Source organism: Anopheles aquasalis, chromosome X (assembly GCF_943734665.1).
Source record: "Anopheles aquasalis chromosome X, idAnoAquaMG_Q_19, whole genome shotgun sequence".
Taxonomy (NCBI): domain Eukaryota; kingdom Metazoa; phylum Arthropoda; class Insecta; order Diptera; family Culicidae; genus Anopheles; species Anopheles aquasalis.
The window spans coordinates 4,859,032-4,877,868 of NC_064876.1; the positions used below are offsets into that span (position 1 = coordinate 4,859,032).

Sequence of the window (18,837 nt, forward strand, 5' to 3'; positions counted from 1 at the left end):
AGAGAGAGCCAGAGAGAGAAAGGGAAGGTCGCATCTTCTTCTGCCCGCCGTGCATGCGCGTAGAACGGCGTTTTCATGATGTGGCCGCGGAAGTCCTGGAAATCTGCTCCCAAGGGATGTCCCCCCCCCTTCCCCCTTGGCATTCTCTTCCCAACGCGCACAGCGCCATTGGTTGTGGCGCATAATCTGTGGTGTGCTCTCTCCCCCATGAAAGAGCGGTACCGTTGTGGTGGATCCCCCTCCGAGAAGGATTATCATTGACGCTCGATATCGGAAGAGAAAGAGCGAAAGAGAGAGAGAGAGAGAGAGAGAGAGAGAGAGAGAGAGAGAGAGAGAGAGAGAGAGAGAGAGAGAGAGAGAGAGAGAGACAGTCAATTGGCAGAGACAGAAGCAGAGTGTGAGATCACCAGATATGACCAGATAATGGGGTAGTGTGTCTGGTGTGTAACACACATCCCCAACCACTAGGTTTCATCATCATCGTCATTGTCATCATCATCATCGGTGATTGGAACGCGGCAATGAGTGATTACGATCTAAATGAAAACCTGAATTTGTAGCCCACCGTGCTCTCGGGCGCGCGCGCGCGCCCGCGCTTATCGTTATCGGCTCTCGCGGTTGTCGCTCGTCTGTCGCTTGTCACAAGCAGCAGCAGCAGCAGCTGCTGCTACTCCTTTCAGGGGGGCAGCTGTTGTTGCTCTTCACTTTTCGAATACACACTCGAACCGCAACGGGGCAGCAGTAACTCTGCCAGCCAGCCAGCCTCTCTACTTAGACCGCACACAGCCGGTGATAACCATCTTCGCCTGTCAGCCGAGAGGAAAAGCAATATACCGCCGATTGTGATTGAGTGATTGACATGTATCGCTGCTCCTGTATCTTCTCTTGAGAGAATTGAATGAAAAAAGAAAGAGAGAGAGAGAGAGTAAGAGAGGGCAGTGGCTTATTCCAACGAATGGATTGCACCCCCCTCTCTCTATCTTGGATCGATTCCCGGTCGAAACACTCACCGTACAGTAACCCTCTTCTATCCGTCCCCCCACTCGACCACAACATCCCCATGCATTTATCTGAACCTCGTCACATTGGACTTTGGCTCCTCGGTCTCGGTCTCGGCCTCGGCCTCGGCCTCGGTGGTGGACCCGGGCAATTGCTAGATCGCAGCCTAATCGCCGCAACACGAAGCCCACCGATAAGACGCGGGCGGGTACAGGGGATGAATCCCAGGAAAAGACAAGAGACTAGATTACGTTCTCTTCTTCAAAAGAAGCTCTTCGCCTCGGGACGGGCGTCACCTTGTCCTGGAGGGTGCCATTATCAACCTTTGTTTGGGAGTGTATTGAAGAAACGGGGGCGACATATATCGTCTAATCACATTTCTTTCCGCTTGCCTTTTTTCTAGCAACCCGAACGACTGAGAAGTGGAAAGCAGCGCCATCAGTGAGCGGAAAGAAACCAAATACAAATTATGGATGCTGGCAGTCGGTTACCAGTAGCAGCGGAGGGGACCGGTACGGCGGACACAATCACCGCCACGATCAAGGTGGAGGTGGTGGATGCGGCGGAACAGAAGCAGCAGAAGCAACAGCCGAGCGATCAGCACCACCACAGTGTTGGCGTTGAGGAGGATGAGGGTGGCGGTACGAAGCGTACAAGACGTTCATCCGCTGCTGATCCAATTGCGGAGCGACCCGCCGGCCCCGACGACGACATTGAACGGCGACGAGAAAGTGGCGAAGGACGTGCGACCATCGATCGTCGCGGTAGCAGCGGAAGCAACAGTAGCGGCGCTAGCAGCAGTAGTAACAAAAACAACAACCACAGCAGCAGCAGCAGCAGCAGCAGTAGTAGCAGCGGCAGCAGTAAGAAACAGCGCAGTGATAAGCTGCACCAGTTTACGGATGTGCTGCTCGAGCGCAACCTAAGTAGCAACTCGTCAGCGGCAACCGCCGCCGCCTACCACCATAATAATATCAATGACAGCAACAACAACAACAATGGTCGCAGCAGTAGTGTGCGCGGAAGCAAGCGATCACTCGATATGACTACCTCCATGCTTATGCTGCAGCAACGGCGCCAGGCTCAGCTTGTTGGCCAACAGGCGGACACCATTTCGGCCTTCGATAAAGGTGCTGATGGGTACGAGCAACAGCAGCAATCGCATGCCGCCGCATCATTGCCGCCACCGCCGCCACTTGCCGATGAAGCTGATCAGCAACACCACCACCACCACCACCACCACAGCCAATGGCGTCGCAAGTGTCCGATTTGCGACGAGCTGCTGGCAAGCAACCACGATCTGACCGAGCACGTCCGTTCGCATCATGCCGTGGAGCAGCAACAGCAGCAGCAGCAGGCCTCGTCCGGGCGGGAATCGGCGCAGAGTGTCGGCGCTGCCAGCGGCACCACCAGTACCTTTGTCTGCAAAATCTGCTCGAAGGTACTGTCGTCGGCTTCGTCGCTCGATCGCCACGTCCTGGTGCACACCGGCGAACGACCGTTCCACTGTAAGCACTGTGCGCTCACCTTCACCACGAACGGGAACATGCATCGGCATATGCGCCTGCACAAGAACTCGCCCGGGCGCGACAGTATCGAGCAGCACAGCAGCAGCGGCGACGGTGGTGCCACCGGTAGCGAAGGTGGCGTACTGCCACCGGCGGCTTCTTCCGATGGTGGTGGTGGTACCTCCTCCTCCTCCTCCGCCACCGCTGGCGGCAAGGTTCGCCGGCGAAAGCGTGCCGAGCCGCAGCAACAACAGCAGGACCAGTTGATCGTAGCGGCCACCGCAGCAGCAGCAGCAGCAGCAGCATCGCACCGGTCCAGATTCGAAGCGGGGGAGCAGGAAGAGCAGGAAGACCGTAAGCAGCTAAACCAGCAGTTAATGGAGGAGATGAAGCCGCAGCAGCAGCAGCAATTGGAGAGCGGTGATGACGAGGAAGAGGAGGAACCACATCCTGGTGGTGATGGTGGTGGGCGTCGTCGCCGTCGTCGCCGTCGACGCCGTACCGCCATTATTGCCCACTGCGTAGATGAACAGCAGGGGCAACAACACGAGGAAGAGAAGGAGGAGGAAGAAGAAGAACAGGAGCACGAGGATGATGGCGACGAGATGATGCTGCTGGTTGGGGGTGGGAAGCGAAGGGCAACACCATCGGGGATTGGCGGTGGTGGTGGTGGTGGTGGTGGTAAGCATCACCGTAAGGTGCGCACGATCAACAACAACCTGCTGGAGGGTTCGGTGGTTGAGACTGGTGGCGACGGTGGTGGTGACGGTGGCGGTGGTGGCCAGCGCTTCTGTTGTCCGGTGTGCGTGCGCAACGACTTCGGCAGCATGCTGATGCTGGAGAACCACCTGGACCGGGAGCATCCGTCCATACCGGCCAAGTGTCGCCACTGTGAGACCGTGTTCCGCAGCCACAAAGCGCTGAATGCGCACCGGTGCTGCAACAACAACTACCAGAACATCACGCCCGGCTTCAAGGATCTCACCTTCGTCGACTTCTCGAGCGAGAAGTTTCCGCTGATTGCGAAAAACTTGTGCGAACAGAGCATCCGGACGCCGGTGACGAACCAGAAGTACGAGTGCGGCCGCTGCTACCGTGCCTTCCCGTGCTCGCAGACGCTGACCATGCACGCCGCCGAGTGTGGCGTCGGTGGCGGTAAGAAGCGCAAGCGCGCCCCGAGTGACTCCGATGCGTCCGATGTGCCGTCCGAGGTGGCCTCTTCCTCGGACGGTAGTGGGCGTGACACCGATCCAGCGCACCAACAGCAGTGGCACCAGTCGGCACACCAGCATCACCACCACCACCACCAGCAGCAGCAGCAGCAGCAGCAGCAGCAGCTATTGCATCATCATCATCAGCAGCAACGTCGTGAGGATTTCTTTGCCAATCTGGACCTACAGAACCGCTCGATCGGTGGACTGTCGGAAGCACCGACCACACCGTCCTCGCTGGAGAAGTCGTTCTCTTCCCCGATGGTCAAACTCGAACCACTCGATTCACCGACCGGCGGTGGGGGCGGCGGTAGTGCGTCCACCACCATGCACACGTTGTACTATCACCACTCCAGCCCAGTGGCCGGTGGTACGGCTCTGTTCCAACACCATCACCACCAGCAGCAGCATCTTCAGGATGGTGGCAAGGATCTGGCCGATATCCAGAGCATTATCAACGTGGCATCGTCGGGCGGGCTGTTTGGGCGGCAGCAGCTGGACGGTGTGACCACCGACAGCAGCCACACCACGCCCCTGTCCGGGCTGGGCGGCGGACTGGGCGATGGGCTGATGGGCAAGGACTGTGGCGGTAGCACCAGCAGCGTGTACGCCCATTCGACCGGTTCCCGCGGTGATGACGGGGAGGAGGCCCAGGACGCGTTTACGGCCGAGTTCCGGCGCATGAAGCTACGGGGCCAGTTCCCGTGCCGGATCTGTACCGCGGTCTTTCCGAACCTGCGGGCACTCAAGGGCCACAACCGGTCGCACGTGACGGCGGCCGGACCGGGACCGTACCAGTGCAACATGTGCCCGTACGTCATCAACGATAAGGCCACCCTGATCCGCCACATGCGCACCCATAACGGGGACCGACCGTACGAGTGTGCCCTGTGTAACTACGCGTTCACGACGAAAGCGAACTGCGAGCGGCACCTGCGGAACCGGCACGGGCGGACGACGCGGGACGACGTGAAGCGGGCCATCATCTATCACCCATCGGAGGACTCGTCGTGTGAGGATCCGCTGAAGAAGCTGCACCTGTTCAATACACCGCCCGCCGACTATGAGCCGACCGGGGCGACCACCGGCCAGCGCCATCATCACCACCACCACCACCATGCCGCCCTGCTCGGTGGCTACGATGAGCAGCAGCAGCTGAAGGACCACCTACAGCAGCAGCAACAGCAGCGCAGCAGCACACCACTGTCATCGACTTCGTCGCACTTGAAGGATATGCTGGTGCCACCGGTGGCACTACCGCCGCTGGGTTACGTTTCCGGCACCACCATCACCACCAACCCACTGCTCGACACTAGCCTACTGCTGCAGACACCTCCTGGCGGCGGCGGTGGTGGTGGTTGTGACGGGGGTAGTGTGACTTTTGGAGCGGCAGCCATCGGGGCGAAGATTCAGGTGAAGAGTCTGGAGAAACTGAACCAGCTGACACCACCACAGGAGGAGGAGGAGGAGGAGGAGGAGGAGGAACTGCAGGAGAGCTACGGACCGCTCAACGATACGAGTGGCGAACTAACACCGATACCACCACCACCACACCGTCCAAAGCAGCAACCTACGGTAGCAGCAGCAGCAGCAGCAACCGTACCGACCCAGCGTCCCATCGATCTGAGCATGGACGCGCTCGATTTGAGCAAGAAACCGTCGAGCTCGAGCAGGAAGGTGGCTGCCACCACCACCGACGAAGATGATGACAACGAGGACGATGAGGTGGACGACGAGGAGCACGATGAACAGCAGCAGCAGCAGCACTACGAGAAGGGATCGGTGGTTGAAGCCCGACTGAACGGGGATAGGAAGTGTAATGGGGAAGCCGCTGCCGCTGCCACTGGTGCTGATTCTGCTGAACGGCGGCGCCGTCCCCACCACCGCCATGGTGCAGATGTGGAGGAGGTAGATAACGAGGAAATCGAGGAGAACGAAGAGGAACACATTGAAGAGGAGGAAGAGGACTACGAGGACGAGGAAGAGGCTAATGCAATCGAAAGCAAACAGAGATCCGTAGCAGCAGCAGCAGCTGCTGCAGCTGCTGACTATACCAAGCACCACACAAAGCTGAACCTTTCGGCGCCGCAACCACAGCAGCACCATCACCATCAGCAGCAGCTTCAACAGCAACAGCAGCAGCAGCAGCAGCAGCAGCAACTGCTGATGAGCGAAGCGTTCTCGAAGTTCGATCAGGTGAACTTTTTGCAGCTGTATCAGCTCTGCACCCAGCTCAACTCGCTGCAGTTACCCTCGTTCCCGTCGCCGCTACACACGGCTGCCGCCGCCGCCGCCGCCCCATTCCTGCAGAACTCGATGCTGGCGGCCGCCGCTGCCGGTGGCCCACTGGGCGATCTGTTCGGCAAAGACTTTGGCCTTGGTACGTTGCCAAATTTAGCGGCTGCTGCGGCTGCAGCAGCAGCGGCAGCGGCCGCTTCTACCGGTCGCAGCACCGGTGGGCACTCCTCGCGTGGTGGTGGTGGTGCTGGTAGTGGTGCTGGTGGCAATACCAACCCATACGCCTCACTACTGTCCATGAGTAACCCGTTCCACTCTGGCGCCGCTGAAGCATCGGTGAAAGGGACCGGAGCATCATCGGCCAACCTGATTGCCGCTCCATCATCGACCAGCAGCAGCTCCTCAGCGTCGTCACTACTCCGCCAGTCATCACCGATTTCATCGTTGGCATCGCCCGGCAGCAAGACAACCACACATCATCATCATCATCACCATTCCCAGGCGGCGGCTGCAGCGGCCGCAGCAGCAGCAGCAGCTGCGGCAGCCGCTGGCTACGGTGTCCCACCACCACCACCACCCGGTGGGACCACTAGTGGTGGTCCGGTCAAAATGGTCATCAAGAACGGGGTGCTCATGCCGAAGCAGAAACAGCGACGGTATCGCACCGAGCGCCCGTTTGCCTGCGAGCACTGTTCCGCTCGGTTCACGCTCCGCTCGAATATGGAGCGCCACATCAAGCAGCAGCATCCCCAGTTCTGGTCACAGCGCCAGCGTGGTGGTGGCCATCACCTGATGCGCCGTGGCAGTGGGGGACCGTCGGGTGCGGCGGCAGCAGCAGCTGCGGCGGCCGCTGCAGCAGCAGCAGCAGCCGCCACTGCTGCAGCCGGTGGCTCACTGGCCGCCGCTCTGCAAGGTGGCGTGTTCGGTGGACCAGGAACAGGAGCAGGAGGACTATCTAGTGGCAGCAGCGGCGGTGGTCAAGCTATCTCGGAGCAGGTCAAGTATGCGATCTTGGCGCAGCAATCGGGCAAGGGAGGACCTGGAGTTGGTGGGCTCGGATTGCACCCGCTACTACAGAACATGATCACGCATCAGCAGCAGGGTGGTGGTAGTCAAGGTGGTGCCGCATCCGACCATTGGAATGCCTCGAATGGAGCTGGTGTCGTGCAGCAGGAGCAGCAGCATCTGTCGCAGGTGATCACACCGATACACCACCACCGTTCCAATCTGACGCTCAGCGAGCGTCGTAGCTATCAGGACAAGACATCGGTTTTGCACAATCACAACCACCACCACGCCCATCACCGCCAGCATCGGCATCGTCGCCGTTGTCTGCAGCCCGAGCTCGATGAGCTCGATGAGGAACTGCATCACCAGCAACAGCAGCAGCAGCAGCAGCAACTGGAACAGGAACGCCACGACGCCAATCGCCATGATAGCGCCGTTTCACCTTTTCCCTCCGACGGCACACTAGCGGAGCGGCCGAAGCACCACGCGGCCAACGAGCGGCGGGAGCAGGACGAAGAAGAGGCGGAGGACGACTCGACCCAGCAGCTCGTAATCGACGAGGAAGAGGATGTGAAGGAGGACGAGCAAGAGGAGAGGGAAAAAGAGGAAAGAGAAGGTGCCGGGTCGAAATCCGACTCGGAGCGTCGTGACGGTGGAACAGAGGTGATCCCGCAAGCCAACAACAGCACCAGCGGTGGTGAGCATAATGGCGGCGGCAGTGGCGTCGTTGCAGCCATCACGAACCGCATACTCAAACAGAAGCTGGAACAAGGTCTCAACCTGGGCTCGAGTGCTTCCTCCGAGCAGCAGCAGCAGCAGCAGCAGCAGCAGCAGGTTGCTGCTCAAGCGGTGGCCAAAGATATCCTCGAGCAGGCAAAGCAACAACAGGAGCAGCAGAAACAATCACCACCAGCGCAATCCAGCGCTAGCGTTATCGATGAGGGCATCAGCAACAGTGACCTGGTGCCGGTTGCCAAACTGCTCGACAATGCGACACACAACAATGCGGCGCTGGAAAGTTACTTCAGGTAAGTGCGGCAAAGTGGCCCCCCCCGCCCCCCATCCCATTCCAAATTGGTGGTACGAGACTAATGGCGTGCTCTTTTTTCTATTTTCTTTGCAGCAGACCCGAAGTGGTGCCACTGGCACACGATCACAGCGACGAGGAGGGCCTGGTGGCGTCCGGGTCCGCGTCCGAGAGTAACAACTCCGGCACCGACGATCCGTACCCATCGGCGGTCGCGCTGCTGCACCAGCAGCAGAAGAAAAAGTCCGCGTACAGCCTGGCACCGAACCGGGTCAGCTGCCCGTACTGTCAGCGCATGTTCCCGTGGTCGAGCTCGCTGCGGCGTCACATCCTCACGCACACCGGCCAGAAGCCGTTCAAGTGCTCCCAGTGTACGCTACTGTTCACCACCAAGTCGAACTGCGACCGGCATCTGCTGCGCAAGCACGGTGACGTCGAGTCGGCCGTTTCGATACCGGTACCGATCGACGATCTGCTCGATCCGAAACCGGAACCGATCCCGGTAGCCGTGGCCGAGGCGATGAACAAACGGTCGTCCGGTGGTAAGCAGCAGCAGCCGTCCAGCAAGGGTGGCACTGTCTCAGCTGCTGCGGGTACCGGCAGCGGGCCGGCGGCGGCAGGCTTACCGGGCCTGGCGCCCACCGAGCTAGAGCCCCTGGACGGTGGCGGCGGTCTGTCAGCAACAGTGGAACAGCAGGGCCAAGAAGAAGAGGACAATGAAGACGAGGATGATACGCCTGGTGATGATGCTACTGCGACGCACGTGGTGCGACGGAAGGAACTGCCGGATGGCGTGACGGAGAGGGTCGAGAAGTCGAACAGTGGGGGGAGAAGCAGCCCCCTATCAGCTGCTCTAGTAACCAATGGTAGCACCGCGAGTAGTGACGCTGAATCGTCAGGTGGTAGTCCCGATGGGCACAACCTCCGCCAGGATGCTAGCGGGCGAGTCACCAAGGCATCTGCGCCGGTTCTGAATGATCTCGAGGCGAAGCAAGAAGAGGAGGAGCAGCAGCAGCAGCAGCAGCAGGAGGAAGGGCAGATCGATGATGACGATGAAGATGATGAGATAGAAGAGGAGGAGGAGGAGGAAGAGGAGGAGGAGTACGGCGAAGACGAAGCAGCTGTTGGCGGTACCGCCGGCGATCGCAGCACCGGTCTGGCGGATCTACCGTTCAAGTGTCATCTGTGCGAAAGCTCGGCTGCGAACCGGGGCGCCTGTCTCGAGCACATGCGCCAGTGTCATCCGCAGGACTTTGAAGCGCTACGGTCGAAGGTGGCACTAGACGCGGCTGGTGGTGGTGGTGGTGGTGGTGCTAGTGGCGGTGACAGTGACGGCCAGACAGTGACCACCAACTCGCCGGATGAGGAGGATGAGAGCGGCAACAATGATACGGCTACGTGCAGTCCCAGACTCCATAGTAACAACAACAACAACAACAACAATAGTCACAGCAACAACAACAACAACAACAACAACGGTGGCAAGTATCCCGACTATGCCAACAGGAAGGTAGGTTTAAGGTCAGTGCCCCCTCTCCCGGTTGCCAGGGCTCGCTGTGCCCATCTCCTCCCATCTCAAGTAGATCATGATTTGGTTCGTTCTGCACAACACGCAGAGAGAGAGAGAGAGAAGCTATGAAGACATCAAATAACGTTCTCTCTGTTCTCCCCTCTGATCCCATCCTAGGTTATCTGCGCCTTCTGTATGCGTCGCTTCTGGTCGGCGGAAGACCTGAGACGCCATATGCGGACACACTCCGGTGAGCGACCGTTCCAGTGTGACGTTTGCAGTCGCCGCTTCACCCTCAAACACAGCATGCTGCGCCACCGGAAGAAACATGCCATCAACGGGTGCGGCGGCGGTGGCGGCGCTTCTCACCATGACCGGCATTCGTCTCGGCGAGTTTCCACCGGCCCCAACCCCTCCAACGGCTACCGCTACCACGACCGTGACGACGATGATTACCACAGTGGTCGATCCGACCTCAGCGACGAAGACTACTCGTCTTCCTCCGCCTCGGCCTCACCCAGTCCGTCCACTCCGGCGCTCCCAACGGCAGGCCGGCTCGTCAGGAAGCAAAGGAAGCAGCAGCAGCACCACCAGCTGCACTACAACAACTCGGAACTGATTGGCAATCTGCTCGGCATCAGCGACCAGGGCATCCTTAGCCGGGTGCTGCTCTCGTCCGCATCCGAAGCGGCCAAGCTGTTGGGTGTACACAAGTAGTAGCAGCACTTGTATGTACGGCGGCCGTCTGTGTATAGTCTGTGCTTTGCTCCACTCAACACAGCTCCTCAACACGCCTTCGTCGGTGTCGTTGTATGCCGTTGCCCCCCCCCCCCCCCCCCCCCCCCTCTTCAGTCTTAGTTGTGTTGGTATGCGAACACCATTACGGCTCTTCCGCTCGATAGATCCGTTTCCGAAAGGCTTCACCTCCTTCCTCTAGAGAGTTTAGCGTGTTTTATTTTAAGGTTCCGCGTCCGCGAACACCGCCCCCCAAAGCATAATCAAAACTACTTCGTAATTCATCATAGTTTCCTTGGTAGTTAAGCGTTACTCTAAGTCGTAACCGTAGGATAAGCGCCTGTATAACCCCCTTTTTACCACCTACACAGTGGTGGTTCACTGTACGAATCGCGAAGCGTATACAACCACACTTACGCCGGCCTTCAGAAACTCCCTGCTCGTCTTCTCCCTTTTCTCTCAATAGATGTAGATTTACGCGTCGTTATGGCGCTCTTTTAGTATCTTATCAAGCAGGATTTGATTTCGGGCTTACGGAAGAAGTAGCTAGGCCAGGTGATCCAACGAACTAACAAAATAAGGTGAATTTAGGAACGATGCAAAGACAGTAGCCATAACGGAGCGATGGGGAGAGAAAAAGGGAGAGAAAAAGGTAGCATGATGATTACGTGCTGCCTTGCATTAAGATGTGTGTACATAAATATGACGTCCACAGTATCCCGAGCCACAATCCAAAAAACAAGGGCGGGCGACTGAAGGACTGGTAAGCGGAAAGGTATCCAGGTAGGCAGGAGGGTTAGAAAAAGACAGAGAGAAAGAGAGAGAGAGAGTAGCTCATTAATTAATACGTGCAAATTGCTGTTTTACGTGTGGGTTTTTGTTGGTAAACAGAAAAAAGGATTATTTATTCGAATTGTCTGGTTCTCGTAGCGTTACATCGCTAGAGGATAGGAGAACGGGAGAAAGCGAAACAGAGAATGTGTGAAAAACGAAACGATGTGCCTAGAAGATTTTATTTTCATTTTAAATTAACGTATTAATGCATTCTACCCCCCCCCCCCTCTACACCAATCCTCTCTTTCCGGCGGAGGGGTTCCCATCTATCTCGCTTGATTGTAGCTTCGATTCGAGCTGACGCTAGAGTTAAATTGGCGAAAGCCAGAACAGCTAGATTTTGCGTACGTACTTTATAGTGCCTAGTACGGCTATTTCAGGTTAAGCTTAAAGGAGTTTGATTGTTTTCACATAAAGTTTGGTTTCGTCCGGTTTCGGTAGTGTAGAGTGTGTATTAGTACTGGGTTAACGTGCAGAAGGGGGGGAGGGAGGCTATACTGGAAGATTGAGTGATGTGCCGAGGAGTTAATTTTCTTATACGAAAAGGCACAGGCACGCAGCCAAACACACGATCGAAACAAACACACTACCATGCGATCCGCGACAGTACAGTACTCTTACATACAGATGCAAACATACAATACAATAGGAAGGGTTTGCGTTCAATGTTTTGTGTGCATGATTTTTGTTTTTGTTTGTTAACAAAACACTGCTCTAAAGTACAGCAATCGACCAAAGTTTTTTTTTTTAACACGAGACATATATAATATTAGTAACTCACCTTATTCTCTCTGCGAACCAGCCAGGCGCAAGCAAGCAAGCAAACAAACAAGCCAGCGGACAACGTGTGCCTGTGGTTGTTGTTGTTTTTTTTATCGTCTTATAGCAATTGCATATCGGAACAGGCAAGTGGGACAAGCGGTATGGATTTACTAATAATATCCTAGAGTGTTTATAGTCTCTTCCCCTGGTGGGGGTGATGTAGCCATAGCCTACTACACTAGCCCTCTGTCGGCAGGGGGTAGTTTGGCTCTCTCTCTCGCGGACAATTATTACACTAAACGAGTGCCATTTCACTTTGATGCCTTAGAGTGGAGAGACAAGGAGAGTGAGAGGAAGTGAACGAGCGAAAATATCAGTGGGAGTAGAGAAAAAAAAAAGGCACGAGAAAAACGACGCCAGAAAGCATGGCCTTTTGTGTGGTCCCTTGCCGGGTGCGGATGCGCTGTGTGTGAGTGTGTGTGTGGTGTGTAATTAACGAAACTTGTAACCAAAAACAATGTACCAACCAAAACAACAACCACAACAAATGAGAATCAAATTTCTTCTTCTTTGCTCAGTTGGTCGGGCGAAGGGAAAACTATACTTACTACTTAATTCTACCTAGTTCTACTACATCATAAGGATTAATCGATTGGACATATTTCTTATTCCCTTTAGTGTTAGGGTTACGGTATAAGCAGAGGTGAACACGAAGCAAAACATTGAGAATAATATAGTTACAATGAAATACATAATATATAATCATATGTATTGGTATATAGAACCAGAGTGAAACAGAACGGGAAATAGAGAAAGATAATGAAAGAAAAAGAAAAAGAGCAAGAGAGCGAGAGATGGCAGAAATGCCAATGACAATGTTCAACCGAGCAAACTCTAGCGAGCACATCTGTATCCCCTTCTCTCCTCCATACCCTTCACAAAAAAGTACTAGAAACTAAAATAAAGCCTTACACACTGTGTTCAGAGCGTATCCAATACAGAAGCAGGTTGAGAGAAGACCGGGGCAACTGGAGTAGAAAACTAGACAACAATAATTTACACGAACACATGTGCTTTTTGACTCTTAGTAGCAAATAGGAAGTAGCATTACGAGAGAGCCTACTATGCAAGCCAGGCAAGCGGGACAAGAAGGCGGACTAGTAGCGTGTTAGTGGCTTACAAGTAAATTATAATCATAATATTATTTATGACCCCTCTCCCCCAATCCTCCCCTTCTAAAACAAACAAATCAATAAAAAGCGAACTTGGAAAATCAAATTATCTGGTTACTCGGTGTATGATGTTGCACATCCGATATAATCGTGGGTCAGTGATGAGGCGAATATATATGTAGCAGAAATCGAGAAAATTTCGGAGATTCGAAAGACCAACACCGGCCGGCGTGCTCCTCTGTTATCTTGACTTAACTGCTACTGAAAGCATACAAGTTTATTACTAGTAGAACAAGGTTGCATGTAATCTGGATATTCCGTAGCTCTGTGGAAGCGTAATAGGTAGGTGCAGTAAATGCGAATGCGCCCTTCTCTTCCTCCTCCCCGGCCTTACAACGCTGATAATTTCACCAACTAGATCGTTGCTCGCGTAATACGATTAATGTACTATAGATTCACCCCCCCCCCCCCCCCCCAACGTGGCTCCCTACTTCTGTCGTGCACTAGCTAAAATCAACAAAACCGTTAGGCGATATAAATGCAGGAAACGGCATCGCATCGTCACATGGTATAGCTCCCGATCCGATCTGATGAACTCATCTGGGCTGATTTCCATTTCCAGAGGCGGCTTGCGGAAGGCTGATGCTCGATGGCTGCATTTGAAGCGAACGACGAGTGATTAACAATTTAAACTTTGTATCGCGCAAACACTTGAGGCAACGGAAAAAGGGCCCGGTAACTGCAGTGCCCAACATGAGTATTAGCCCGCCTTTAGTTTTCGTTTAGATTTTCGTCTGTTTGTTCACACACCAATAGCCCCCGTTTTGATTGAAATGCCCGTTTTGAAAACAGAAAACTAGCTCGTTTTGATTTAAAAAGAAAATGTAACATTCACAGACGAAAATCTAAAAAATAATGAAGGTGGGCTTTTACTTTTACCGGTTACTATAAGGTAGGGTTCACTATAACACAACGTTTCGGTTCTCGCCCACTTTATCAATTAAAGCTACCCACACCCCTCCACCTCCTCCTCCAACCACTGCATACCCTGTTCTCTATGTTTCTCTCCCTGTCTCTCTTAAAACCTAAAACAGCTTAACAATTCTCCTTCACGGTGTTCTCTGGGAGAAAGCGGAAGGAATAAAACAAATCAAAGCACTAGTCGTCGTCGTCGTCCAACACCTCCATCCATTCAGGGGCCAGCGTTTCGGGACGAAAATGGAATGAACGCCCAATTCGAACACGGCTTCGGTGGTACACACGGGTTCGAAAACAAACAGTATATCCAATAATAATCGAACTCCCATATGGCGGGGGGTGCATCCGGTCGAAATCCGAGTGCACCCCGCAGTTAAGCCGTGAAGCGGTAAACAGGAAGCAGCGGTTCGATCAGTTCCTGGTTTCCGCCAGAAACACTGCAATACGCTATTACGAAACCGTGTTCGACGTGGGTCTCGGTAACTTCACATGTTTTCCGAGCGGGCACGCCTTGTTGCGAGTGGTGGCACGGGCGTGCACGCTTTCGGAATTCGTTCGCTGCTACTTGGTCGCGATGCAGTTCTTCGAGATAGGTGGTAGCGATGTTGTACCATGGCCGCCACCGCCACCGCCGCCACCACCACCGCCACCACCACCGCCACCACCACCACCACCTGGTACCGTGTGGTGGTGATGGTGATGCCCGTGCTGCGCATGGTGGTGATGGTGCGAATGATGCTGATGATGATGATGATGCTGCTGCTGCTGCTGCTGCTGCATGCACTTGTTGTGGCGACAGATTTCCTTCCGTAGCTCGGCCAACTTTTTCTCCATCTCCTTTTTGCGCTGTGAGAAGCGAAGAGAAACACAGTAACGTATCCTTTTTTGCTAGGCAGGCTAAAAACGTGTCCATTTTCCCCACCACTTACCGCAACTTCATGTTCCAGCTTGTCCTGCACGATGTGTATCTTCTTCCTCAAATCCATGATGCTCCGTACGAGGTGGTCAGCCGTGCTCTTCATGCTCGCCTGAAAAATGTGCAGCGCAGCAGAGTGAAAACTCGGTTACTGGCATGCACGGTGTACACACTAGCCATTCTATTCTCCTTACCATGATTTTCAACTTTTCCGGTGAATGCGGCAGGCAACTCGGTGCGTCGCCCTTGAGCGGGCAGTTTTCCGGTAGCCGCGCTAGGCATGGTCGGCGACGGCGGCAACCCTCCAGGTGCCACGTCACGTGCTCGATCTGGTGCTGCAGCTTCGCCTTCTCCCGGCATAGCGCCTCACCCTTCGCCTGCAGCTCCGCCAGCTGCTTCTTGCGGGCCTCGTCGAACTGTGGAGTGTGGTAGGGGGAGCCCCGGGGTGCGAGTTGGAGAGCGCGAGCAGTGGCGTGAGTAGGCGGTGTTTGTGGGTGCGGCCGGCCCAGTAAACAGTCACGTACACTACATACCTTCGCGCGCCGGTGTGCCTCTTCTTCCTGCATCTCGCGGAACTTGTGCGCAAGATTCTTGTAGTTGGACTCGATCTCATGGCGCTCCTTCAGCACATTGTTAATCGCCTGAAGAACGTTGATTTCTATAACAAACAAACAAAACAAAAAATCAAAAACAGCAAATAGAATAAAGAAGTAAAAGACGAAAACACGTCATAATATACGGATTGAGAACCTTGAGAACCGAGCTCTGTACATCGGAACTGGCCGCATCTAACCCGCTCAGCTGGTTTCTTCTTGTCGCCATTGGCCTAAGGCACGTGTCAACCTAGATAGCTGGCAAGGAGTTTCTATTCCATTTCTGGCCCCTCAATCTGGCTCCTCGCGCCCGTAGGACATTCTTCTTTTGTGCTTCTGTCCCACCTCACTACCACCTGACCTCTTTTAAGGTTCCACACAACCGCCCCGCAACACATTTTGTGTGGAATGCGCCATGAGACCGAGCCGTGCGCCGAAATTCGATCCGAAAATCACTGGATCGGGATGGGGGGTTTGTGGAAAAGGTGGGTGGGTTTTCTGTGCCATGCTGACCTCGTAACCCCATTTCTTTCTTCGCCTGCCTTCGCATCGCTTGCGCCTATTCTCTCCGTTCTCCGCTCTGTCTAAGGTCATCCAGTGTAGTCCGCAAAAGCCCCCGACACGGTACATTCTCTGTTACAGTAATGACATTAACGCTCCGGTTGGATACGGCCGAGACAAACGGCACGATTTATGTTGCATCCAGTAAGTCCCGATGTCACTTCAAAAGGTGCCACCGAACGGGGCGAGGGTGAGACAGAGGGCCAATTGTCAAACGTCCATGTATCCATGAGACCGACCAGTGGAACTGGTCGGTTCCCGAGCACCCGTTTAGCGCACACCATTCTTTCCCTTTCAGCAGCCGATGTTGGCCGATCGCTCGAGCTGGAATTCGCCCTTTCCACACCGCTCTCCCTCACCGTACCAGCCCTAACAGTACTGTTTGTTGGATCAATGACAAACAAGTAATATCGGTGAAACTGACTCAATGGTTTGCCGTTCCTTTTTTATGTTTCGCCCTGCATATATATATATGAGGTGGCATACATCTTCGGTAGGATAACAGACCAGTCGCTGATCTGCCTTAATCGAATTGATGTATGTCCCATCCATCTGTCCTCGACGATCTGTCGTGGAAAGCTCAACGATGGCTTGGCTCTTCCATCAACGAATTGCTAAATCCGAAAGCATGTACTTACTCTCTTCATTTTTGCTGATGCGTTCCTTGATCTCATCTAGGTTGCCAGGCGATAGCATGGTGAAACCTCTTCTTCCGCAGTGTGATTGCGCCGTGACAATTGACACGTTGTCGCGGATGCGGAAACCCGATGCGTTTCGCTGAGTCAGTGGTTGATGGATGGTAGGTGTTGATCGCCTAATGGCCCATCTGATGGGCCGCTTCCTGTTCCTGGTGATGGGTCAACGCCACACACGATCGACACGATCCCGCCAACCGTCAACAAGCGGTGATGGAAGAAGGAAACTCGCCGCCGCCCCCCGGGAACGGACACTTTCAGAACGGAACAACAGGCTGCGCCAATCGACGGAAACGAACTGACTCGGAATCGGAAGGAAGAAACGAGCTTGCGAATCGGCCATTTATGCGAAACGGGCACTCTAAAAAAAGAAAAAAAAACAAGAGCAGATTAGTAGGAAGGATGGGAAGCGATTGTTTACATCCGTTGCCGGGACATTCTGACTCACTCCAAGGAAGGTAGCAGTGAAGTCGGGTGGGAAGGCACTGAGAACGAACGAGCAAACCAGGGAATGAAATGCACGAAACGTTGCGTTGTTTGGGGCACCTGTACCTGTACCTCGTTATAGCCGCGTTTGTTTGGCATACTTTGGCAGTGGAAACCATAGCGATCGGCGTGGATGGTCCACGGCTCAACCACGCAGCTTGTGCGCGCTGTAAGTGCTGTAGGTTTTCTTCGTCCATTTTCCTCCCCCGGGGGAATCGCACGGATAAACCACTCGAAGGAATTGAAACCGAAGCGAAGCGACGAACCATTGAACCATTTCGTGGCGACAATTTTCCTACCTCACCCCGCAGTTTTCCTATAGCAAAATGTAAACAAAAGCATGCCAACTGTCAAGTGCGTGCGTATGTCGATGCTTATGTTATTATTGTTGGCGCTTCGTTCGCTCTAGTGTCAAACTGTATGGGGCCGGCTGGTCATTCAAATTTTGGAATATCATCGAGGAATCTTTTTGGAATATCACTCAGCAGTGAAGAAGCAGCGAGCAGGAGCACGTAGACACGATGGCCAAGTTCGACCAGCTCCTACAGCTGGCGCAGAACCATTCGTTTTCTAGTTCGGATTTGCTCCCACATCAAACAACGGAGCGCGATGAGGTGAGCGAAGGGTAGCATCCGCCGGGTGTCGCCGTGTGTAAGACGTGTGGCTTGATGTTTGCTCTCCCACAGAACGAACGTTTGCTGTTGCACTGGGCAGCCAAGGCCGGTAACGTAAGAATGGTGGAGCTGCTGGTCACCAAGCACCCCGAGCAGCTGGAAGCACAGGATGATATGGGGTACACACCGCTAGTGCTGGCGGCACTGTGTGGCCATCGGGCCGTGGTCGAGCTGCTGGTAGAGGCCGGGGCTAACCTGAACCACTGCACCACCCGGGGCCATTCCGCGTTGCAGTATTGCTGCTCACGGGGCCACCTGGGCATCGCGACGATCCTGCTGGAGGCCGGCGCACAGGTCGATATCGCCGATCGTCTGCGCGAGACCCCGTTGCACAGGGCGGTCGTGATGGGACACACGGCGATCGTACAGCTGCTACTGGACAAGGGTGCCGATATCAACGCGATCAACTCGACCGGCAACTCGCCGTTGCATCTGGCGTGTAGTGAGGGGCAGGCAGGATGCGCCCTAGCACTGGTACGACGCGGTGCGCGTAAGGACACGGGCAACGTGGACGGTGCCCTGCCACTGCAGCTGGCACCGCGCGAGATCCAGCGCGCTATCAGCGAAGCAATGACTCGCCGGAACGATGGCTAAAGGTCATGCCCTGTTGCCCTGTTCTTGGTTCTTTGTTTCATTCCACTCATCATTCGCCTCTTGTGTAATCGTAAAAAAAACATATAATCTTAAAAAAAGATATACATACCTTATAATTATTATAACAGAGAATGTTAGACAGGGTTAGGCCGAACAATGTTTGGTTTTTTGGGTTAAAGTAATGTAATTTTGCGTAACTCTGTATGGATTCGCTGTTCTAATAATGGATGTGTGTATGTCTGTTTCCTTTTGGGTGCCGTACAGTTTGCAAAACGAGTGGAAAGGGAAGACAGGATGTCTCGTTTATAAATGAAAGCAGAGATTCACCATAATGGA

General features: G+C 54.5%; 3 protein-coding genes across 4 annotated transcripts in view; 2 read left to right on the forward strand and 1 right to left on the reverse strand.

The window, feature by feature from the left end:
- Positions 1–10,340, forward strand: part of LOC126577010 (uncharacterized) — a 17,230-nt gene extending 6,890 nt beyond the window's left edge. The window contains exons 2-5 of the mRNA XM_050238414.1: positions 1,403–7,992; positions 8,088–9,048; positions 9,100–9,501; positions 9,679–10,340. Coding sequence (XP_050094371.1) covers positions 1,469–7,992; positions 8,088–9,048; positions 9,100–9,501; positions 9,679–10,218 — 8,427 coding nt within the window. The 5' untranslated portion in view covers positions 1,403–1,468 and the 3' untranslated portion in view covers positions 10,219–10,340. The remainder of the gene's footprint in view (positions 1–1,402; positions 7,993–8,087; positions 9,049–9,099; positions 9,502–9,678) is intronic.
- Positions 10,341–13,495: 3,155 nt separating this feature from the next.
- On the reverse strand, positions 13,496–17,523 carry LOC126570389 (ERC protein 2-like). Of its 2 annotated transcripts, none has more exons than XM_050228127.1 (6): positions 17,306–17,523; positions 17,196–17,232; positions 16,691–17,108; positions 15,093–15,556; positions 14,912–15,010; positions 13,496–14,828 (listed from the first exon to the last, which is right to left on the reverse strand). In XM_050228127.1, the coding sequence occupies exons 3-6, from the start codon at positions 16,746–16,748 to the stop codon at positions 14,544–14,546; spliced, it is 906 nt and encodes a 301-aa protein (XP_050084084.1). In that variant the 5' UTR covers positions 16,749–17,108; positions 17,196–17,232; positions 17,306–17,523; the 3' UTR covers positions 13,496–14,543. The 2 variants fall into 2 exon arrangements, with proteins under 2 accessions (XP_050084084.1, XP_050084092.1); XM_050228135.1 differs by having other exon boundaries at positions 15,093–15,314; positions 15,423–15,556; positions 17,196–17,523.
- Positions 17,524–17,631: 108 nt separating this feature from the next.
- Positions 17,632–18,833, forward strand: LOC126570468 (26S proteasome non-ATPase regulatory subunit 10-like). Its single transcript, XM_050228249.1, has 2 exons — positions 17,632–17,847; positions 17,920–18,833. The coding sequence occupies exons 1-2, from the start codon at positions 17,755–17,757 to the stop codon at positions 18,499–18,501; spliced, it is 675 nt and encodes a 224-aa protein (XP_050084206.1). The 5' UTR covers positions 17,632–17,754; the 3' UTR covers positions 18,502–18,833.
- Positions 18,834–18,837: the final 4 nt, after the last annotated feature.

What these genes read in the sequence shown, in the direction of transcription:
- LOC126570389 (XM_050228127.1), bottom strand. Translation starts at nt 16,748, where the DNA reads ATGCTATCGCCTGGCAACCTAGATGAGATCAAGGAACGCATCAGCAAA. An exon ending in CGGAAAAGTTGAAAATCATG is followed by an intron (nt 15,011 to 15,092) that starts GTAAGGAGAATA and finishes CACATTTTTCAG; the next exon opens with GCGAGCATGAAGAGCACGGC. An exon ending in AGCTGGAACATGAAGTTGCG is followed by an intron (nt 14,829 to 14,911) that starts GTAAGTGGTGGG and finishes CGCTTCTCACAG; the next exon opens with CGCAAAAAGGAGATGGAGAA.
- LOC126570468 (XM_050228249.1), top strand. Translation starts at nt 17,755, where the DNA reads ATGGCCAAGTTCGACCAGCTCCTACAGCTGGCGCAGAACCATTCGTTT. An exon ending in AAACAACGGAGCGCGATGAG is followed by an intron (nt 17,848 to 17,919) that starts GTGAGCGAAGGG and finishes GCTCTCCCACAG; the next exon opens with AACGAACGTTTGCTGTTGCA.